Below are 25,822 nucleotides of genomic sequence, written 5' to 3'. Positions count from 1 at the left end.
TAGGCCGACTATTGACTAATAAATTATAAAGTATTTATATAATTTATTATTAGTAGGTATTTATACAACATATTATTAGTAAGACCTTATCAAAAATCTTATCAAAATCGTACAAAGACTATTTACCAGTCAAATTCTTAAAAATATGTAAATTCGACACATGCAGGCGACAAAATAGAAATGTAGTTTCAGAAGGATTCATTAACTACTTATAAAAATGCTGGGTGGCTGAAAGAAAGCTTATTTAACTTGTTATAAATATGAATTTATACTTTAATGCGTACTTAAGGAAAGAGAACAACACACACACACACTAATGCATATGTATATTGAAACCATATGCCATGCGATTTTGTATCTGAGAGTGTTCAAAGGGAAAAAATGTTCATTTGAAGCACATAATTGACTGCTGTTTATATACATACATACATCATACATTAAAGGCAGTAACATCCTTTTCCTACATACAGAATAAATATAACGTTAAAAAAAGCGAAAAAAAACACATTTAATGTAAGTACTATATTTTATATAAGCTCAATACTAAGAAATACCTACATAGTCATACTTCATAGATCCATCCAACCATTCATTCATCATATTTTGCAACCGACATACTTAAATGCAAAATCAAATATCTAAAGACACAAACATTTACAAGAATTAGTATGAATGAGAATGTATTTGAAATGATAAATAAAACTGATTTACTTAAGAGAAAAGTAAGGTAAAAATTTATATTTTTATAGTTAGTAAATTCCCAGTAAACTTGGAAACTATGACTGCTTTCCTAAACGTCTGAATACATCGTCAAAGTTATATAGTTAAGTAAAACAAAAGTATTGGGTGTATAACTGGAAAATATGGTATTAACAAAAGATGGCGTATCTTTGAAAGTGGTTTTTGTGGCGTTTTGAAGTGTACAAGACTGGTATAATCCAATATTTGGGTATTTTGAACTGATTACTGGAAAATAGGTGTCATATTAAAGTCATTTATTTATATAGTTTTGTCTATTTTCAAAAATGTCAATTATTTTCGGGGTGCGAGTGTTGTAAACATCAAAACTAACCCCGACGTTTATTAGATAAGTAAAAATTGGGATTAAATTCAGATATAATCCAATTTTATATGTCAGTGTTTATTTTACAAATCCGGTGATCAGTTAAAAGTTATTTAAAAAATGATAAAATACTTCTTATTGACGCAAGTTATTTTGAATTGAAAGTGGGGAAAATCCGTTAACGATTTCATCTAACCCCCATACCTGGAATACGGTTAAAACAGTCATAACTGGCTTACAACCAGAGTGAAAAGTAATAAATGCAGTGCATTTTCAAATTGCACTGCATTTATTAACGACACCTATACGTATACGTATTAATGATTTATTTATATAACAAATATTAAGTATACGACTTATTTATAGAAGTATGTACTTGAAAGTAAAAATATCAAATTTTTTAAAGTTTTTTGCGATTTTGAACTTGAAGATTCTATTGATTTTATACGTTTTTGTACTTTATAACAAGAGCTACAACTTTGCCTCAGAGAGTAAATAAAAAATTCAGAACGGTTTGCACGACAGAGAGATAAATTGTTAGCTTTTTTGCATTAATGACACCGAGGCCCCAAATCTTTGGGGTCCCATAAATAAACTGGGAAAACGGGTATTTTTTTGGTCTTTTGTCATGTTGTGATTATCGTATATGGTTATATTTTTCGTGTTGCATTGTGTTATTAACCTAATTTCTCACTGAAGGTCCCATGCCGAAAATCACTCTGTCGTTCATATTAGTCTAATGATGGATGTGCATATATATGATATTTACTTCATCTTTACCGCATACTATTTGGTGATTTTTTTCTGATTTTTCCCAAGTATTTGATTTTTTGTCTGTTGGGCTACACATTAAGTATATTTGTACATACAAATGATGACTCTGCATCGATATACATAGACTAATTTATGAAATTGTTGCAAGAATCTATGCAGCAATTTCATATTTATTAGTTGCATGATTTTACTGTCAATTTCAGTAAATCTGAAAAACTGTATGAATGATTTATAAAATTTTGCCATTTTTTAGTTAATATTTTCTTCATATCGTCGGAGAAACTCTAAATTTCATTTATAGAAAGAAAAACTGAAATTTAAGTAAATTAAACACATTTTCCTTGAAGTAATAATAAACTCGATATCACCTATCTCTTAGGTGATATCAAGTTTTCTATAGACGGAAGAGTCTAAAGGTATAAAAACTAATATAATAACTATTTAAACTACAGATCAATGTGCGTTCAAAAGATCCCGGAAGGTCAATTACTGTTCACATTATCCTTTAAAATTTACTAGTTTTTTATATATATATTGTTTTTAAATTTATATACATAAATGGTTCTATAATAAAATATATATGTACATAAATACATTCTATGTATATTGATACAAACATAAAACATATTTACATACATTAAGTTTAAATATGAGTAAAAATATCTACTCCCATTTGCTTATTTCTACAAATTCTGTCATCATTGTTTACTTTAAGATGTATTATGTAAAACAAGAAACTCGGATTGTTATGCAAATTGCCAACAATTACGATAAAAGGAATCATTTTTATAGTTAAGTTTCCCGCATCAAAATCATTGTTGTCATCATCGTCTTCATCGTACATTGAATCTTTATATTTTTCTTTGGTCTATTAATGTTTCAATCGTATTCTGTGTAAAAATATTTTTTTAAGTAAGTAGTAGTCTATAAATACTTTAATATTATTACTTACTTAGTTATGATCATTTTTGTAAAGTGTGCGAGTACAATATATAAATGACTAGGATATACCCGGTGTTGCAAAGATTTATTAAAAAAACAAGTAAGAAATTATAGTCGGGCGAGGCCGACCATATAATACCCTACACCTTTGACAAAAATATAATGTGATTTAGTTGCCATAATAAAGCATTTAAGTTGAATTGTACCTTGCCTTAGATATACATACTTAAGCCGTTTATTGTTGAATAAAATTGTGGACATTTAAGTGAAATTTTGATGGGGGCTTTTCATAGGGGCTAGGGTCATATGAGAACCTATTATTATGGAATTCGTGGGGGTCATCAAGTCTTGTATACAACTTGGTTATTGCAGCTTTTTGTCGAGATATGAGTATATTATGAACTTAAAAGCCCTATTCGGCGGGTTCAGTTGTAAGGGGGCTAGGTGAAATAATGGACCGATGTGAACCATTTTCAACAGGCTTCATCTACGGTACCATAAAAGATCATGTACCAAATTTCATTGAATTATCTTCAAAATTGCGACCTGTAGTTTGATTACAAGGATTACATGGACGGACGGACGGACGGACTGACGGACGGACATAGCTAAATCGACTCAGAAAATGATTCTGAGCCGATTGGTATACTTTAAGGTGTAGGACCAATATTATTGTGCGTTACAAACATCAGCACAAACCCAATATACCCTCCCCACTAAAGTGGTGTAGGGTATAATAAAGGGAATATTTTTTTTCTGTCAAATAGTATAATTTGATATTGAACAGAATTTATTTATAAGGCATTTAAAAATTTTTTAAACAGGTTTTGCACCTTACCCTTTAAAATTTTTATGAAAGATTTTATTGATGTTTAAAGTTAAAATTTTGTAAAAATTTGTTTCACTCAAATGAAATAATTTTAATAGTTTTAGTGCCTTCCCAGCAAAAACTCGGTAATGGGTCATGGTCATGGTACGTCCATGACCACTTACTTTTCTATGACTACTACTTACTGTCTGCATTACTTAGAAGTACTCTAGTAATGACTTTCTTCTAATCTGATATAGAAGTACTTTGTTTTCGGCTTTGTCATTTTGTTTGCACATTTTATTTAATTTAGTGCTAAGAATTGTGTTTTACAAAAAAAAAAACAAAAGTAGGTTTGTATGTGAAAACCATTATTTGATGCGCAATTAAATAGCAGTGGTACAGTGAGTAGAACATTTGACTAAACAATCGAAGTCCCTGGTTCGTATTCTAGCTGGCTCTTATTATTATTATTATTAAAAAATAAAACAACATACTAAACAACTTGTTTGTAAGAGAAATAGCAAGTACTTCTTTAACTCCCTATTTGTAAGAGAGCGTGAAAGTACTTGCCTCCAATGACATCACCGTGTTAAAATAATGACTTAAAATGCTAATGAAGAAGTAGTGAAAAGAGGTTTTATTAGCTTTTTAACTCATTACTTTTCAATGTAAGTTTTTCCTGGGTATGTCTTATATATAAAAATCTCAGAATCGAACAACTCCCATTTTTCTTCACTACAATTATTATATTTTTCAAAATTTCGTACGACAATATTTTCAACACAAGTTGAAGTTTTTTACAAAATAAACGGAATGAACTTAATCTTGAGAGCAAGCCCATGTTAGGTATTCGCCTAGTAGTTATCCTTTATGGTACATACGATTATAAATCACTACTTGGCAATGAAAGGTTTTACCCCATAACTAAACTAAACAAAAAAAGTAATCACATTATTTTTTGATATTTTTTCTTCTTACAATAATCAGCGAACTTCCCTCACACACTGTAATATTTCTGATAAACAGGGAACTGTATTAATTAATTTTGTCCAAGTAGAAAAAAAGAAATTAACATTGAATATTTATAACTCTTACGTTTGTTGCTATTATTGTTGTTTAAAAAAACAGTATTTTATCTTCTGTTATAAAAAAAAGAACTATTTTATTTTTAATACTTTTCACTCAGTGTTTAATGTTTCTTTGTTTGTCTGTCTATCACCCTTTAACAGATTGGACTTTCGACCGAGTCGTGGTATTTATGACTTGCAAATTAAAAATACATCATACAATCGCGACAATGGACGATTCGAGTGTCGCATCAAGGCCAAAGGTACAGGTGCAGATGTACATCAAGAATTTTACAATTTGACAGTTCTGACACCACCCCATCCGCCCATAATATCACCCGGCAATATTGCCGTTGCTACCGAAGACAAACCGCTCGAATTGACGTGCAGCAGTATTGGCGGTTCGCCAGATCCAATGATAACGTAAGTAATCGTCCACTCAATTTTTCTTGTCTTCCTTTAAATGTAGATTTATGTATTAAAAAATAATAAAAAAAAAATTAAAAAAAACCGAGGACACAAACAAAATAAAAGCCATGAAACAAAAGAAAAAACCATATAAAAATAACAAGAGGAAAATTTACAATGATGATGCCTTTGTTACAGTAAATTGCGGTGATGAGAGTCTAGTTTTATGTAAGTGATACTTTTCTCCCACCACCGAGAGAAAATCAAGTATTTTTTTGTGTAGGGTATTCCATGTATTCATATACAAATATATGTATAGATTAAGTAACTACAGGCGCGGATCCAACTCTAATGTTTGGGGATGGAAATTTGCTTTTGTTTTGGTATTTCCCTACTTTTTTTATTATCCTTAACATCTTTTTGCTATTCAAAATTTTCGGTAGGAGCAAATTGCCTTTTTTCACCCCCTGGATTCGCGACTGATGTTGTATGTATTTTTATTGTAGTCATCTTTACCCTCTTTCACAAGTTGTTAGTGCTGTGAATATAGAATATAGTATAGGTATGATTATCAGGATATAATCTTTGTATACATAGGATGTGTGTACAATTATATGAGTCTGCTCTTCTTTTATGTTATTGTTTAGATGCAGATTAAGTAGGGTTTTGTTTGTGGTATTCATTCATTCAACTTTTCATTCATCCATTTTTGCACCATAACTTAATATGACCAGGAACTAAAGATAAAGAACAAAATGTATGAAATAAACAAAAAAAAAACACTACAAAATATGGAAATAAATACAATCACTTTAAGAGCAAGCAAATGTTTACACAACAGGATGCCAAAAATAGCAAAGAATGAACAAAAATTAAATGGAATAACCAACAAGTTAAGAATAGTGAAGTGTAATGAGCGGGACAAGATAAACTTTAAATTAATTGAAGGATATGAAATTGAGGGATTTTCTTGTTTACTTTACAAAATCCATGAAATATAAAAAATACACGTTTAACAACAAAAAGAAAAGTATAATCGGTCATGGATAATTATTTGACACCGTCTGACTTATTTGATACCCTATGATAGATTTAAAGTGATTTTCAAATGTGATTTTATTGATGTAGATATTTTATATTTTACATGTCGAAGTACTTTACGCGAACACCTGCCGTGTTGGCCTTATTTCCAATTTTTGTAAATGGCTGTGCCGGTCCATATGCAAGCACTTTGCTCAAGTACTTGAGCTATTTATTCTCTGACTATTGCTGCCCCGTTGCTTCCGTTTACAACCACGCAGATGGGATGGCTTGTATTGAGTCGGTAACAACACCTAGAGACGTAACTCGTAAACCGAAGTACGAATCTATCAAATAAGCCGAAGAGTTTGTTCTTACTCACAGAGAATACATTGTGGTAAATCTGGTATGAACAAAGTTTTCCATGAACATGCCTGGACAAGGAAAATTGAATGGTATACCTGCCCACTTCTTATTCGTCTAACACACTTATAAGAGAACAAGATTCGACAGACTCATGCTAGGTATACCGGAGGATGAGATCCGTATACCCCTACATTCATCTTGTATCATATACACTTAACACCAACTCGTTTTCAAAGCTTAGTCCCACTCCTCTGTCGGGGTATCTGTTTTCATTCGAATTATAGATTTCACTGTGCATAAGTCCTTTAATCGCCGCTTTATCTTCCCGCGAATTTGGGTTTAACCCCAGCCACTAAGTACATCCCGAAGGAAGCTCAACGAACTGACCAGCCAGGAAAAAGTCCTGCGGGAAACTGGCCGCCCATAGTACCAGATTATGTAGTTCTCTGGTTCGACCACATGTCAAATCATTCCAAGAAAAGACCGAGGAGTGAATTAACTTTACCAGTTTATAGTCCCGTCAGACTAGAGGTACTAGTAACACATCTATACCCTGGGAGTGCAATACACCAAGATTTGGTCTTCATCAAGGAAACATGGCCCCGGGGGAGAATGGTTGTATATTGATTTTGTAATTCCATTTGTAACACATCGAATTATCGAAATAGTTTAATTTTATTATCGTCTTTAACCATATACAGTTGATTTTTGCCAAACACATCATATTCTGACGCTTTTCGTTTCTACACGAGAGCTTGATTCCTGTTGAAAATTGGGGAATCGGTCCACAATTTCATATACCTCCCATACAAGTGTACATATTCCTGGAAAATGAGTATATTGTTAATAACTTCCGTTGGAATGTCGATATCGTCATAAAATTTTGCAAATTTAAGTTTTATGCCAATAGAATCGGTCCATAATTGGTCATAGCTCCCATACAAGGTCCCCTCCCGAAAATCACTTAAACGAACATAACTCATTACTAAATCAAGATATATATACAAAATTTCTTGCAAATATTACTTTTGTACACAGAAATGTAATTTTAAATAAATATAAAAGAAAATGGTGTTTGTAATGATCAATAAATCTTACAATTGTAGCAGATTTAAGCTGTTTAAATGTTGGGACTTTTCTATCAAAAAACATGAGAAAACTTATTTCTATAAATATTTGATCAATTAAAAAAGTATTCATATATGGAGGGTATTTGAGATTCGGGTCAACTGAATATAGCACTCAAACTTGTTTAATAATGTGGTTTCTTTTACGTCATTAAATTACATATTTATATATATTTCTATGAAAAACTCTTTATCGCTCTATTTCCCATTATCGTATCTCCCTATCTCCCATTATCGTATAAAAAACTCTGTTATACGTTTTTAAAAAGTTTTGCAAATAATGCAAATTTTTGATTATAAATATGTGAGAGTTAAAGACATACGCTTGTATTTATAAAAAAATCTTATTTTGCTTTTAATGCACTCAATAGTTAAAGCACACTTTAGCCTTAAAAACCATTAATAAAATTGTGATATTCATAAACAAATAATAAACGTATATTAACTATTGTACTGATTTATGTTTAAGTTGGCAGCACTGTACAATATGGCTGTCATTTTATGTGTTAGTGTTGCGTACAATTAGGATAAAATATGCGTTGATTCGGTTTTCTTAATTTCATATTTTTGTTTATAATAGATTTTTGACAATAAAAACAAACTTTTAAGAACAATAAATATATATATGGCTTTAATAAATGTCTATTTAGTTCAGATGTATAAATATAACATATAATTTCTAATTATTATTAAAAGTATCCGAATAACGGATATTTTGCGACAAAATATACATCACTATGACACATTTTCTTATTTTTACTTATTTTCCTTGTAATTTTTGATAAATTTTTGTAAATATTGATAAATTTCTTTGATATTTGGCTAAGTTTAATGCCGGCGAATATATTTTGCATTAGTATAACACTAATCAATATAATTTACATGGTTAATTACTTTATGGCATTATATTTAACCAACAAACTTTGAAAAAGCCAAATCAAATGATTTTGTCCATCATTTGGTTGACAGACGGGCACACAGTGGTATAGGAAAAAAAAAAGAGGGAAATAATTCGGTAACTTCTAAACGGTTAATCCGATTTTAATGAAATTTGGTGTGCACAAAGAGGAGCTGCTGTCGAGTTTAGGTTTTGAATTTGGACCTTATAGGCCAACCAGGGGCCCGGCGGGGGGTCATCAAATTAGGACACCTCGGCTATGTTAAATTTTTAAAACGATCCTATTTCTTCATTTGAGTTCCGATTTAAAAAAAATTTCGTATATAGAATCTCCTCATCGAGCACTATAAAAAAAAATTAAAATTTTAAAATTTTTACCGTCCTTACTTTAGTTTTTTTTGATAATAGCAGGTCCAAATATTCCCGATTTTCGCCATTTTGTTTTATTCGCTTAACAACAAGTTTATATATCAAGCAGTGAAAGAATTATGTAAAAATCATGACTGAGTCCAAAGTTATAGGCATTTTAATTTAAAAAATTAAAAAAAGGCGATTTTTTGTCATTTTTTTGGGAAAAAAGTATCTTTTTCTTTTTAAGTTATCTAAAAAGTTTCTAAGAAGATGTATATAGAATTTATACTTTTTGGAAAGCTGACTTTACATAAAGTACGATAAATGCAACAAAACCTAAAAATTTTTGATACCGAGGGGACCAGGTCCATCCAAAAAAACCCTATTTTTTATGGAAAATTAAATTTTGAGCAAAAATTCTCAAATCGCATAGTCGATATCAAATTATAGTGACCAGTTTTATATGACCCAATATGTTCTTAATCATTTTGTAATGGGTTTCGATAACCCCGCCCCTGGTATGGATATAATAGGCAAAAAACTAAAAAATCCCATTTTTGGGATTTTTTAAAACTTTTTTGGGAATTCCGGGATTTCTAATAAGAAAATTCGAAATTTTGATTTAATTTTGGATTTTAAGTAAAAAAATCTACCTAACTGTAAAATTTCATCAAAAAATATTCATAAATAAAATTTTTATTGCAATTAGAAAAATTTGTATCTTCGCAAAAACTGAATAAAAAACATTTTTTAATTTTTTTTAAAAAAGTATTCCGCGAATTTTTTAATTTTCAAAAATTATATACAGTTTTGAAAAATAGACAAAATTACCTTTCCATTGATATATAACATGCCTACCTAATGTTTTTTAAGTGACAAATTAATTAGGGAAAACTCAACATCTTTTAGAAAATTTGCCTAGCACTATTATTTTCATCCATAAGCTTAACTCTTAAATTTGTTACATATATGGATGAAAATAATAGTGCTAGGTAAATTTTCTAAAAGATGTTTTTTAATTTTTTAAATTTAAATGCCTATAACTTTGGACTCAGTCATGATTTTTACATAATTCTTTCACTGCTTGGTATATAAACTTGTTGTTAAGCAAATAAAAAAAAAATGGCGAAAATCGGAAATATTTGGACCTGCTATTATCAAAAAAACTAAAGTAAGGACGGTAAAAATTTTAAAATTTTAATATTCAAATGCGAATATCTCCTAAACTATAAGAGATAATTTACTGCTACGACATTTTTTATAGTGCTCGATGAGGAGATTCTATATACGAAATTTTTTTTAAATCGGAACTCAAATGAAGAAATAGGATCGTTTTAAAAATTTAACATAGCCGAGGTGTCCTAATTTGAGGACCCCCCGCCGGGCCCCTGGTTGGCCTATAAGGTCCAAATTCAAAACCTAAACTCGACAACACCTCCTCTTTGTGCATACCAAATTTCATTAAAATCGGATTAACCGTTTAGAAGTTACCGAATTATTTCCCTCTTTTTTTTTTCCTATACCACTGTGGGGCATTTCCAAATTTCCTAAAAACAGTGATGGACAATTGGAATATTGTCAAATATTCATGCATTAATCCAATAATGCCTAGATTTGAGTTTTTTCCTCAAAATATAATCGCTTAAAAATTTTCTGGGATTTTATTTACAAATTTGTAAACGTTAAAATTAGAATTTTTAGATTTTATTTTAAAAGAAACCATAATTAGTTTTCGCAATCAACCTAAAATTACCGGAAAAATCTTTATCTGAGAAAAAAATTGTTAAAAATCAACTTATTGTTGGCTTAAAGAAGGGTCGAGCCTACAATAAAATTCTTCTAATTGTCAATGGTTTATTGAAGGTGTTTTAAGCTATTTCACGTTTATAAATACGATTTTCCTGAATTTTGCCTAAAATTGTTTAATAAACCTAAAATAAGTTTTTATAAATACAGCCGATAATAATTTATAAGAAAACATTTTAAAAATCTTCACGAACTGTTTTTTTTTTGCTCTCCTATAAAATACCCATGACATAGCTAGATAGTTTTATAATTTAAAATGAACCGAAATCTGAATTATCAAAGAGTAATTATCCCTACTACCCATATAAATTCCCCTTAATTACAGGCTTTAAAATACTAATACAGCTATGGAATTCAACACAAACAATGGTAATAGTGACACAATTCGAAATAAATTTAATAAATGTATATATCCGAGGGGAACGATCCATGATAAACTTAAGCCTCTTCGAATATCCCATCAAATTCATGGTTGGACATGACTGATTATACTTTTTTAACTTGTTTTTCTATGTTAATATTGAATAATTTGCTAAATTTAAATAATGTTTGTTGGTTCCTTTTAAATTAACACTTTTTACACATTCAAATCAATTATTCATTCTTGTGATAGTCATCGTGATACTTTAAACTTATGCACTCCTATATGTATTTATGTAGTTTTATTGTTATTTCATACTTCTAATAATTAATTTTCAAAGCAAGGAAATAATGAAATAATTTTCACTTGTTCTATTTTTTTTTTTTTTCTTTCATACTTTTTCATCCATTGTTTTCATTCGTTCCTGTACAGTTGGTTTCGTGAGGGCAGTACGGTTCCACTACAGTCGTACATTTTGAAAGGCGGTTCGAAGAATCATTATACAAATGCCACGTTGCAGATATTACCAAGGCGGGTTGATGATGGCGCCAAATACAAATGCGTCGTTTGGAATCGTGCCATGACCGAGGGTCATACACTGGAAACAACTGTCGCCCTGAATGTGAACTGTAAGTACGCAGGAAAATTAATTGCTTTTAAAGTACAAACATAAAACTAACTAATTGTAAAGAGAGTGAGAGAGAGAAAAAGAAAAAAGTAACCGAAGCAAGGAAAAGATTTGTTTCAAATGTTTTATTTTTATGAATGTGTATGAAAGCTATACAAAAGTTTCCCTGCAGTTCGGTTTGGCTGTTCCGGACTATAGGTTATGTCGCTTGAGAGCAACAAAGTTGGCATAATGTTAAGTAAAATCTTTAGTTTTAAATATTCACTCGGTATTGCAGGGTACGTTTTAGTATGTGAAAACATATTTCATATGGCTGTATCCCTGTATATATGAAAGTGTGTTTTTGTTGTAGTTTATGCTGTAGTTGAAGTTCCATAAGGTACAAAATTGTTGTTAAACATAATTTCCAAATAACTAAAATATTTTTCAAAATTATAAACTTAACTATTTTTCATTCATACATAAGAAAACGATGGTATTTCTGTTGCTTTTGTTAGACAAACGAACTTGTAACAGATCTTTGCAACATGATTTATGTTATTTTGGTCATTTCATAGTTTACAAAAAAATAATATTCTTAGTATTATTGGTATTTTTCATGTTCTAAAATTATATGGAGACTGATTTGTAATATGTATTAGATAATATTTTAAATTGTAATTATTAGGAACCAATTCCTATGACTTATATTATCAACATGTTGCTTTAACGCAAAAGTTTCAGAGCTTTTGCAAAACTGAAAATTGAAGGATTTTTATTTGCCATTGCTATACTCACGGAGTTTCCCGAACGGGGATTTTTAATTACAAATATTAGCAAAAATAAATTTTACAATCCCCACTATAGTGTAGGGAATAACAAGTAAGAAATTATAGTCGGGCAAGGCCGAATACCCTACACCTGTTACAAAAATAAAATGTGATGTGCTTAAGCCATTTATTGTTGAATAAAATTGTGGACATTTAAGTCAAATTTTGAAGGGAACTTTGAATAGGGGCTATGATGAAATGAGACACTATAATTATAAAATTCATGAGGGTCATCAAGGCTAGTATAGGAATTGGTTTTGCAGTTTTTTATCGAGATACGAGTATATTAAACATAATTATGAACTTAAAAGCCCTATTCGTCGGGTTCAGTTGTATGGTGGCTAGGTGAAATAATGGACCGATGTTAACCATTTTCAAAAGCTTCGTTCATTGAATTATCATCAAAATTGCGACCTGTAGTTTGATTACAAGGTTTACATGGACGGACGGGCGGAAATAGCTAAATCGACTCAGAAAATGGTTCTTAGCCGATTGGTATACTTTAAAGTGGGTATAGGATCAATATTATTGTGCGTTACAAACATCAGCACAAACCCAATATACCCTCCCCACTAAAGTGGTGTATGGTATAAAAAGGGAATCTAGCTGCACATATCTCAAAAACAATACGAAATTGTATATAAATGGCTGTTATAATTATGAAATATCTTCTAGGCGGATATTTCCAGAATCCAGGGAAATTTCAAAATGATTCCGTTTTCGCGGAAAATGAAATAGCCCGGTAAAGCAAAATACTAGATGATATGTATCATCCATAGAAATAACCCTAATTAGGGTAAGGACTGACATTATCCTTACCCTAATTAAGCCAATTTTGTGGGTCCCTTTATGGTCAAATCCAGAATTGAATTTAGCACATTACAAAATTATACCACATTATTCCAAATTTTGTCGGCCGGTGTAATTAATATTTGCATTTCATTAGAATTTACTTATACTGAAAAAAATTCTCTACACATACATATTACCACTAACTGTTTAATATACATATACATATACATATACATACCTAAGTATAGATCTATGTATTTGTAGACATATTATGCAGAAAATAGACTTTATATTAAATTTGCAGAAACTACAAATACTATATGCAGAGTCCTAAATAGACCATGAATTAAATGAGACAAGAAAGGAAGTTCTACTAACAATAACTAATATTACAACCCACAGGACGTCTAATAAGATTGTTATTTTATAAAACATTTTATTTGCAATTTAAATACTCATACGTTGCAAACAAACAAAATTATGAGCAGCCATGCAAACAAAATGTACAAAATGTATTTATACCCTAGACCTATTATGGAGAAAGCATTATCGGTTTGTGATGGTGTTTGTAATATACAGCACAATTCTGTTGTATATTTTTAATATCCCAGCTAGCATTTGGAAGATTGTTGGATGATTAATCAGTAAACTGAGTCATCTTTGACTCCTTTTGATGACCTAAAAGTGATTAATAAGTTAAGCGCTTAAAAAATGATTATGAAATGATCCCGATATATAATTGAAAACTGATTATTTGAAAAACAATAACAAAATGTATAGCAATCATAAATTTTTCATCCTGATGGTTTAAAAAACTGATTAGAAAAGGTGCTCCGAAAATAATCTTTTAGAAGAGTTGGCAAACAATTTTGTGTGGCCTAAAATGAATTGATATAATTCTCATTTCGTTTATCAATTATTTAATTCTAAAACGACCAGTAAGTCGGATCATTATGTATTATTTAGAAAATATCAGATAATGAGCGCATATATGATCATTTTAATCGTACAGAAGAGTCATAAATGACTCGAATGTGATCAAAAATTTCAAAAAAATGCTAGCTGGTATGAACACAGAATACTGTTCCGATTTTTGTTATCGAATTATGCGTTTTTTAAAAGTCCTAATATGAACTCTAAAAATATCTAGTTTGAGACCGAATGTATAGTAAGCAATCACGACTTTTATACATACACATACATATACATTTAAGGCCATTTCCGAGAGGGATTTTCATGCTACATAAGTCAATTATCAGCCTAATTGTTCAAAACTTGATAAATTTAATAATTTTCAGGAACAAATCATTTATATTATTAACAGTTTAAGCTATTTTCCAGAAGGATAATTTTAAACATAAAAGCAAGGTGAGATTGATCATCGACAGATTTTAATCCTTTGCAAGGGGTTTTATCGATGATTTAGAAATAGTATATTAGTGTAAAAGTTCGTTGAATTATTTGCTACATTGGAAAATGAACTCAGAAAATGATTCTATATAAAAAGTTCTTAATAGACGGTGTAAGGAGCACCTGATCGGTTAGAACTGAGTATCGTTTGCTACTAGGTATTATGTATGTATGTATGTATACATATGTACATATTTTTTACTATATATATGGATGTTATTGTTAGTGTTCTGTAAGTGAAGCTAATATCCTGACACTTTTAAGCTAAAAATTCGTTATATGTATGTTTGAAGCCTGTACTCTTGCTACGTGCATACTAATGAAAATTCTAGTAAAAAATGTGAAAAGAGAGAAAAAACTTGACTACAACATTATAGATAGTTACAAGCTTTCAATTTTTCTTTCCATTATTATATGTATGAACGTTTTCATACACATACAGTGTATCTGTAAGGCTATAGATGTGTACCTACCTACACATGTCCTTGCGATGTTTGTAATATGTATTGGCTTAAATCTTGGCATACTCTTTACATCCATGTTTACCATTGTCCTCTGTCCTATTTAGCTTTCAAAATATTTTAAGCTTTACTACATACATTCATATGTATGTATGTCTATATGAAACGGGAAGTAGAAGGGAAAAATGTACCTTTTACACTTGTTTTTATATTATATTATTCTATGTTAAACATCTTTGTTAACTACAATGTCTATTCATGACTACAGGTTGAGGTCATATTAATACGGACAATTTTTTTATTGTGAGTACATGAAGGACTGAAATCATTTAGATAACATAACTTATGGAGTTTTAAGTTACGTTCACATCAACTATTTGACGAAAAAGACTATGTACACTACTTTTTGTATATGTTTTCTTGATCTAGTGTGATTCGTTAAAGTGATAAATAAATACTTATATAAAAAGAAAATTAAAATGTCGATTTTTTTTCAGTTTACGTATAACAGATGAACCCATATATGTATATTAAATACATGAAAATAAATATTTTTTGTGTGTAATCCCTTTAAATCTATTTAATATATAGACATTAAAACAGTCCTTTCAATACACACACACACACAAGAACATTAACATATACATTGTAAAGTTAAGTAAAATAATATAAAATAAAATTTAAGTTTTCTTTTCAAACTTTCCTTCATCGTTATTTATTAGTTTAATATTATATGTTCCATATTTATTCACTATTTAAAATATTTTGGCAATAATATTAAAAGTCTTTAAAATTGTTGATTTTTATCTTAAGCAAAGAAAAAAAATCGATCAATTATTTACAGCTTTAGCATTTTTTCACAATAGCTGTAGTTTACTAGACCTTTTAGCATTTCGTCTTGTAGCACTGACAATATGCTGAAACTTTGTATGGTTGAATGATTGCTAAATTATTCTAAAATAAAATTTTAAAAGGTCCAAAGTTATATATTAAGTATTACTATTAATAATTTAGAATGACTTTCAGATTATTTTTGTTTAGTTTATTGAAGAACACACTGTCATAGATTTTTGTGCTTAACGTAATAGACCACTACTAACAAGTAAGCAAAGAAAGTCAAAAGGATTTCTTAACCCTTTTTCAATTAAATCGTTAAGATTTTTTATATATTTTTTAAAGTTGTTAAGCTTAGCTGGATATTTGCTTTTTCATAAATCTTTCATCATACATATAGGAAACTTAAATGTTTTAAAATATCATAAAGTTTAAAAATTTATTAAAATATTAATATAAGGAAATTTTAATAAGTCCTTATACATATGAAACTACAGTATAAATTACAATATTAGAAAAAATCTTAATATTTTTATACCCACCATCAAAAAAGATAGGGGGTATATTGATTTTGTCATTCCGTTCGAAATATTGGTCATAGACCCATAAAAAAATATATATTTCGGCTCCTTATTAAATTCTAAGACGATCTAGCCATGTCCGTCCGTCTGTCTGTTGAAATCACGATAGAGACCACACGAGAGGAGCTAGATGCACAAATATTCTCTATTGTTAAGGTTTGTTTGGTATTGAAAATGGGCAATATCGGTCCACTTTTGTCGGATTGCCCCCATACAAGTGCACCTCCAAAAAACAGCTTTAACGGGCATAACTGCTTTAGAAGTACAAGTATAGCGATGAAATTCGACATAAATAAGTTTCATATGAGCCAAAATCTTTCTATCAAATTTTTTGAGGATCGGCCCATAAATGACCCTACCGCCCATATAAGGTCCCTTTCTGAAAATTACTTTAACACTCATTACTGGTCCCAAAATGCAAGTATAGCGATTAAATTCGGTATAAGTATGTTTCTTACGAACCAAAATCTCTCTACAAATTTTTTTTTTAGGATCGGCCCATAAATGACCCTACCCCCCATATAAGGTCCCCTTCAGAAAGTGACTGCAACGCTCATTAATAGCTTAAAAATACGAGTGTAGCGATGAAATTCGACACAAATAAATTTAATACGAACCAAATTCTGTGTACCAAATTTTATGAGGATCGACCCATAATTAACCCTACCCCACTATATAAGGTACCCTTCAGAAAATTACTTTAACGCTTATAACTGGCCTAAAAAATACGAGTATATAGATGATTCGAAATAAGTAAGTTTCATTCGAGTCAAACGACGATTGATGGTGGGTATATAAGATTCGGCATAGCCGAATATAACACTCTTACTTGTTATTTTGTGCAAATTGATCATTGGGTATATTTTATAATGAAGTTGTCTAAATTTCCTAACTTATCTTAAATTATTCTCCTGTATTTAAAAATCGTGAAAATATCTCATAAAATATTTAACAAAATATTAAGTTTATTCCAGCCTAATAACTTTAACAAAACATAAACTCGAAAGGGTTTTTAAAATATTTTTGTGTGGAATAAAATAACAAATAGTGTTATGCATATTAAACGATACCTTCCACTCAAGTTTTATTATTTATTTTTCTTTAACATTTGTCTGTATTATAAATAAATATAAATATACAACCGATTATACATATGTATTTATAACAAATTCATATGTAATCCCAGCGAAAAATTGAATGGCTCTTTAGCAAAACAGTTGAAGAATGAAAATAGAAAACTTTTAAACAATGCAATAATTTAAGAAGCTGGGGTGACTTTCACAGTTTCAATAATTTCAAACGGGGCGCCTAGGGAAGGTTGTTTCTATAGGCCCAGGCATAGTAGGGCTTCTAATGAAGGTTTAGGTAAGAAGGGTAGCCACTCAATCAATCATGAGTGGCTCACATCGGTCCACCTAGTTGCGGTCCCGTAGTGATACCCTAATGGTCGTAGGAATCCATTTAACTATTACTCACTACTTCCAGATTTAAACCAGCCGGTTTCATTCACAAAGTTTAGAATATTTTTAAGGCATATCCCAAATAGCACATCCAAACAGGATAGAGCAGCAAAACCGAAACAATGTTCTCTGCTTTCATTGAATGATGGGCAATAGCAGAGAAGGTAAGTTATTGTTTCCTCTTCAATATTGATTGCCAATTGTACAATGTCCCGTTATGACTGATACCAGCATTCTTATCTGTTCACTGCAAATGCTTAATAATAAGCTTGACCTGGGAGCATCGTATAAAGAACATATCGAGTTCGAAGTGAGACAGGTGGTTTCACTGGACCATCTCATTTGAGCCATATCATATAGTTCAGTCTGAACCAGTGACTTACAGTTTGTAAGGGAGATACCAGTAAATGCGTCGATTTCATCTTCACCTCTCATCGCACCATTCTTGGCAACTTCGTCAGCTATACAGTTTTCATCGCTATCTCATTCAGAGATTCCTGGCATTCTTCGGTTAACCTAGATGTCGTAAAGACAACCGCTAGATATCAGATCGCAGCTTTGCGGTCCGTATATATACATATGTATATCACCCGATATTTAATAATACCTCAGCCAGTTGTCTGATAGCTGATATCCCTGCCTGTAAAATACTATAATAATTAGGTAGCATAAAAGAGGATTTGATTACAAATCTTTAAATGCAAAAGCCACCCACACTCCCACTCCTCTTGGAGCCATCAGTGTTACACTATTAGTTGAGTGGCACTCGGGTACTGAATTCCTAGCAGGAACTCGGATATGTCGAAGTGAGGTTTCGCAACGCAATAGTCTACATTAAGATGCAAGGATTCCAAGTATTTTATTATTCGTATGTGCCCTATGCCTTTACAGACAACGAACCACATGCTCCTAACGAAGTTGGTGGGAAAGTAGTACCGAAGCATTGGAAATTTTAATCCATTAGTAAGTTCCAAAGTAAGCGAGAAAAGTTTGCTTAGCAATAACAATATTTCAGTCCCTTAAATTTCCCGAGGTGGATAAAATATTCTCAACATTGATGCCACCATCAATATAATGCCTGGAAAGTCTGGAATCAGGGTATATGTCCAAGAAATTTAGAAAAATGATAACAGTAAACATTGTCAACGCTGGAAATATTAACAATAACTGGTGGATCAATTTTTGTTAAGTAGACAGATTACATAATATCTGCACGAAATAAAAATTTCCGCTTTACAGAAACACAGGCTGATATAGCTTTCATCATTTGAACTGTCGTAAGCATTTAAGGGAATTATAGAAATTAACAAACTGACCGCAAAATTAAGGTAAAATAATTTTAATTAATAAATATCAAAGTTTAGCACAATTTAGATCCTTTTTTGCTGGGTTTTAAAAACAAACTATTTTTATTTATTTGTTTATATGAGTGTGTGAATATTGTGCCTTGAGGGCAATAAAATAAAATTTAATACAACAAGAGACAACCCTCCCAAAAAAAAGCAACAAATAAACACAAGAAATGAAAAAAAATGGATGACATAAAAGCATAGAAATAACAACAACATCGGCAAATAAATTCTTATAAACAAATAGAGAAAGAATAAGTTGAAGAAGTAGTAGTTGTTGGGAAAAAATAAAATAATAATAATAACGGTAATAGAGAATACCAAGCACGAAATGCATAAAATATTATTCAAAGGAAAACATAAATTGCAACCATTTTTATACTCGCCGGATTTGTTTCCGCACAACTGCATATGCCACTGAGATTCACCAAATATGAATGTATATGCAAACACAAAGATACGAATATATACATAAGTTTACATATATATGCATATGTATGTACATATGTATGTGTGTAGTATATATTTTTTACATTATATAAATAAATACCTACTTGTACTCATATAAAATACATACATATCACATAAATACCCTGTAATAATTGAGACTACTCTGCAAATGATTAGGACTGGTCAAAAACTAATCCAACTATTAGAGAAAAAAAACATGTTCTATTTAAAGTTGAGATGTCGTAGGTGAGGACCAAGCTGAATTATCCCAAAACTATTCCTTTATGGGAGTACCAATAATGTTTTCAGTGGAGTAGTTTTCAGATTACATTAATGAGTCATTACTCCAATAATTTTTGCAGGGTATATGTAAGTGTTTGTGTGCGTGTTTGAGTGTTAGTTTTTTATATTAATATAAATATTATTTGTTTATATACATACATACATATGCATGTAACTATTTATATATAAAAACATATGTTACCAAAAAATATACAATTCATTTTAATTTTTTCTGTTTGGCAAAGTTTTTCTAAAAAGCAAAAAAAACAAAATTACACAAAAAACACTCCAAGACATTTATTTATTACCCCAGTTTTGTTTTCCATTATGGCGCTTACTTGAAAATGGAAACTTGATATACGAGTATCTTTCTCATAAGGATAACAACATTAACAACAGCAACTAAAATGTAGTCCTTTTGAAGAATATAAAAAATAAATAAATAAAAAAGTAAAGAGAGGTCATCAGATTGTAATAAATTCATTATTACTTAAAAGCAAAATACTAAATACATACTAAAGGTATCAGATTGTGGAAATATTTGATGAAATATTTAAACACTTTTTTATGGAGCTTACAGGAGTTTTGTAGGTACAAAGGAAACAATAAATATAATCTAATGGTGCCTTTAACATTAATATTTGTACATATTGAATTTAAAAACAACAGATCAAAACCTCGAAGTATTAAAAACACTTCGAGTCCTATCTTCTAAATTTATGGGGATGACTCCAAAGTTGTAGCAATATTTTTTGGAAAAATATTTTTGCTATTTCTGATTCTATTTAAAATATCGATTTGTCGATATCATATGAAAAGATATGTAGAGCATTTTAAGGAACTCTTATATTATTTACGTTTATGGGTGAATTTTGATTTTTCTAAGTTTCATTTAAATTGGTTGAAAATAATACTTCACTATGGTTTCAATAAAATTTTCCAATGCTGCGTAGCTTAAGTTTGACCTTCACAGTTAATGGGTTAACTTTATTCGATTTTACTAGAACTACTTAAGTACGCTTCCTATTATCTGGAATTTTAATTTCTGCAAAGGCTTTATATAAAATGCATAACAGTAATGGTATTTTATTCTGACTGCAAAAGACACACACTTGGGTCCCGTTGGACCCTTTGTACCTGTAAAGATAATGAAAACAAAAAGAGAGAAGGCGGTAATAGTTTTAGGGTTAGGTCATGAAAAAGGGTAAGTAGAGTAGTAAAGTTTACAATATAGTTCTAAGAGTAGTTAAAGATAGAAGTAGAAGAAGTGAGAGAAAGTTTCGTCCTTGTGGGCTAGTAAGTGACTTGATACAGTTTGGCTTGGTGGTCTTAAAACCAATTGCTGTGCCTGATGAAGGCGTTAATGTTCTCTAGTCTTAGCCTGGATAGTTCCGACAAATCGTCAAGTAGTCGCTTTCCTGGAAATTCGAATCGAAAGTCTTCTATCGTAGGGCAGTGATAGAGGAGATGTTTAATGGTTTCCTCCTCCTCGTCTTGACAGCATCTACAGAAGTCGTTGTGAGCTATACCAAGTCTTTTTACATCAACAAGATTGTCGAGATGAGGACGGCTTAGTTGTAGAATATATGACGTACGTTTGCTATCCAAACTTGGCAATATCTTTCTGGTGCAAATACAAGTTGGTTCATTACGCCATCTTGTCTGCGAGGGTTCATAGAACCATTCCTCCATTTGTTTTTACAAACTTTTAGCGGTATGCCGCAAAAGATGTCTATAGGCTCCTATTTTCTCTAATTCATCAGCTATATAGCTCCGTGTCCCCGTACACATTTGAGCACGATTGTTGAATGCAATCCTATTTAAGAATGTCCGGCATTCCTGGACTAGTTTGGATGTAGTATATACACCGATCAGAGATTTGATAGCAGCTTGACTATCGATGCAAATTAGAACATCTCTATTTGATATTCTGTTGTACCAAAGCCAGTTTTCTGGCTAACAGATCGGTTGGGATCCAATTTAGCATTACGACTAGAGATTTCTCAGTGCTCCTGTTATAAGGATCCTCCTTAGAACTTTTTCAAGGACTATACAGTTGGAGGTTTTGTCAAGTGCTTTCCACCAGACAACCACCACGCATAACAGTAAGGAATTAATGCTAATTTTCAAAAAATATTACCAAAATATTACCGAAATCCTGTACAAGTATCGCTAATCTGTTTCCTCTTCCCTTGTTTTCCCCTTTTATTTCATTCTTTATTGTCCATAAGTCACATGGAGATTTTCTCAAAATTTTAAAAATTGCTTAACAAAATTGTTACAAATTTTGAACTGCCCTCTGAAGATCTTCCCATTTATGAATATACCCCAAATACGGTAAACGCTACCTAATGAAGGTAAATTCTCAAATTTAAGTCAATTCGAAAATATTTAATGTAATTACATGGGTTTATTTGAATATTTGCCAAAAAGTATTACATTTTTTTAAATATTTCTCATTTAAGTATTTTGTGACACTAATTTTACATGGGTTTATTCGAATATTTGCCAAAAAGTATTACATTTTTTGAAATATTTCTCATTTAAATGTTTTGTGACACTAAATGATCTGAGAAATTTTTCACTTCAGCGCCACCAGTTAACGTACCAACTTCTGCAAAAGTTTATCTATAGCTACATAATAAACATTAGACTGTATTTTGTATTCCGGGATCTACTTGTATGTACACTAGGTGGTTCGGTATTGCCGTGATCAAAGAAGGAGCAGTCTTTGAAGACATTCCAGTCTTTGATCAGTTACTACTAATACCCGTAATATCCAGAACTTCCTTTCTGTTTGCCACAATAAAAGTTAGTTCTGAACCTCTATTTATAATTGAAATATTATATTCTAATGATGTTTATATCTGAGCTACCCCAGGCGCTAAGTTGAGCATTTGTATCAGCGCCAATAATCGCCGGAACATGACACCTATTCGCCTCGCGCATAAACTTTCTGACTAGGCTGTTAGGTACCATGGTGGTGCGCGATGTAGCTGCTAAGGAGTCAAAAGGTGGAGTTTCCGGTCTCTAATGCCGCCGCTACCGTATCCTCATCATCAGATAAAATGAAGATATCTAAATTGTTTTTATTACTATTACATGTATATGCTGCCTTGGAATGGTGAAGGTTAATCTGAGTTACCTTCACCATCACCAATATCAGGATCATACACGACCGTGACGTCGACGTTCCTGAGAACTTCCGTCATCCTCCGCTAACTTCAGATTACAAAGAAGATCTCCCATTAAACCTGTGGTTGACTGGGAGTCTTCTTGGTTCTTAGAACAAGCGGGATCGTTGGCATTTACAGAGGCAGCGTTGGATTTAGCACCACTGCGATAAATGCCGTAGTCCCCCACAAAACATCGCTGGGTTTGATGCCATGACGAACAACGATGCGTCGGCGGCCCGCCGAACAAAGACCCTTCTAAAAGGTGTTTTGTGCCTAGGGGAAGTAGCATGGGATACATTGGAAGAGCCCGACAACGCTCGGAGTAGCCAAGCCAGGTGCTACCACCTGACTAATCCGGACGCCACTACAGCCCGGTGTCGCCGCTGTCTTTGAAGATTTTCAAGCCCCGAACCGGATACGAGCGGCATTCTTTCTTCTCTGACATTCTTGGGTGAGACCAGAGACTCAGGCAAAGGTGCTTACAACATACATCCTCAAACTAACTAACTACAGGTGAATTAGTAGTTTATTCATGCTTGTTAAAGAATTTTTCAAGTGCTAAGTAAATGATTTCGGTGTTGACCGTTTAAAGCTTAAATTATATTCGGCCATTAGCTTCGGGTATTTAGAATTTTTTACACTCTCACATACACACGCCCCATTCAAACAAATTCGCAGTTAACTGCTATTTATGATGCTCATTTAAAATCCATTAGCAGAAAAATGGCAGGCAGCATCAGACAACAAATATACAAACATAACGGAATTGAAAAGTTGAGGAAACCAAAGGACATCAAGCCATATCGTATTCTTTTCAAGCCCAAGGAAATTCAAACATTCTTAAGCAGTTTTATGCTATTTCTTTTCTCATATCATATTCTTGTCTTTTCTCCCCTCCTTTTTAATTTGTTGTCGCCGTTATTCGTTGTTGCTTTATTCTATTTTATACTTATTTCATTCGGAAAAGTTTGAAAGTAAAATTAAATGATTTCCCCTTGCATTAAAATATCAGAACGAATAAGAAAACAATGAAAAAAATAACAAGTAAGAGTGCTATATTCGGCTGTGCCGAATCTCATATACCCACCATCAAACCGTATGCTGTAAAAGGAATGCTCCTCTATAAACATCAGCGTGATATTTGGAATATGGCTTAAGTCAATTATGGCCAGAGCTCTTTTGAACTACCAAAATATTAATTTAAAAAAAAAAACAAATATTTTATTTCAATTCTTAAACCGTGAGCGTCAATTATGAACCGATACTCATAAAATTTTGTACATAGATTATGTATATTTTAAATAAGGAACACTCGTAGTTATTAACCAAAACTCTTTCCTGAAGGGAACCTTTTGTGTATCACCAACACATTCCGCATGAAATTCGGAGCGAATTTCATAACCGTATTTCATAACTCATATTTTTAAGCCAGTAATGATCGTTTAAGTAATTTTCTGAAAATTAAATTATGGACCGATCCTCCCTAAATTTGGTGGAGAGATATTGGCACGCATTAAACTTATGTGTGTCAATTTTCGTAACATTCATATTTTTAAGCCAGTAATGAGCATGTAGTTATTTGCAGAGGGGGACCTTATATGGGGGAAGGCTCATTTATGGGCCGATCCAAAAAAATTGGTACAGAGGTTTTGGCTCGTAAGAAACTTACGTGTGTAGCATTTCATCGCTTTACTCGTATTTTTAAGCAGTAATGAGCGTTTAAGCTATTTCCTGAAGTGGACCCAATAGGGAGAGTAGGGCCAATTATGGACCTATCCACATAAAAGTTATTAAAAAGATTTTGGCTCGCGAAGAACTTAATTGTGTAAAATTTTATTGCTATATTCATATTTTTTAGCCAGTAATGATCGTTAAAGTCATTTTCAGAAGGGGACCTTATATGGGGGATAGGGTCATTTATGGGCCGATCTTAAAAAAAATTCGTAGAGCGGTTTTGGTTCGTAAGAAACTTACTTATACCAAATTTCATAGCTATACTCGCATTTTTGGACCAGTAATGAGTGTTAAAGTAATTTTCTAAAGGGGACTTTATATGGGGGGTAGGGTTAATTATGGACCGATCCTCAAAAAATTTGGTAGAAAAATTTTGGCTCACATGAAACTTATTTATATCGAATTTCATCGCTATACTTGCATTTTAGGGCCAGTAATGAGTGTTTAAGTCATTTTCAGGAGGGGACCTTATATATGAGGTAGGGTCATTTATGGGCCGATCCTAAAAAAATTGGTTAAAAGGTTTTGGTTCGTAAGAAATCTACTTATACTGAATTTCATCGCTATACTCGAATTTTTAGGCTAGTTATGAGTGTTAAAGTCATTTTCTAAAGGGGACTTTATATAGGGGATAGGGTCATTTATGGGCCGATCCTAAAAAAAATTGGTAGAGAGATTTTGGTTCGTAAGAAACATACTTATACACAATTTCATCGCTATACTTGCATTTTGGGACCAGTAATGAGTGTTAAAGTAATTTTCATAAGGGGATCTTGGGGGGTAGGGTCATTTATAGGCCTATCCTCAAAAAATTTGGTAGAAAGATTTTGGCTCACATTAAACTTCTTTATGTCGAATTTCA

At 31.5% G+C, this 25,822-nt stretch overlaps 1 protein-coding gene across 4 annotated transcripts in view; it reads left to right on the top strand.

Annotated features, from left to right (window-relative positions):
- The window catches only part of LOC119616088 (Down syndrome cell adhesion molecule-like protein 1), a 351,308-nt gene that overhangs the window by 230,174 nt on the left and 95,312 nt on the right, over window positions 1–25,822 (top strand). For all 4 annotated transcript variants that reach the window (XM_037972250.1, XM_037972251.1, XM_037972252.1 and 1 more), the window contains 2 exons: window positions 4,820–5,080; window positions 11,427–11,623. In XM_037972250.1, coding sequence (XP_037828178.1) covers window positions 4,820–5,080; window positions 11,427–11,623 — 458 coding nt within the window. The remainder of the gene's footprint in view (window positions 1–4,819; window positions 5,081–11,426; window positions 11,624–25,822) is intronic.

The sequence above is a fragment of the Lucilia sericata genome, unplaced genomic scaffold (assembly GCF_015586225.1).
Source record: "Lucilia sericata isolate MDLA Ls3-8-SP2 unplaced genomic scaffold, ASM1558622v1 Contig000056F_arrow, whole genome shotgun sequence".
In the NCBI taxonomy this organism is placed as follows: domain Eukaryota; kingdom Metazoa; phylum Arthropoda; class Insecta; order Diptera; family Calliphoridae; genus Lucilia; species Lucilia sericata.
The sequence above is the reverse complement of the archived record's forward strand: the minus strand, read 5'-3'. Positions and strand labels throughout refer to the sequence as shown.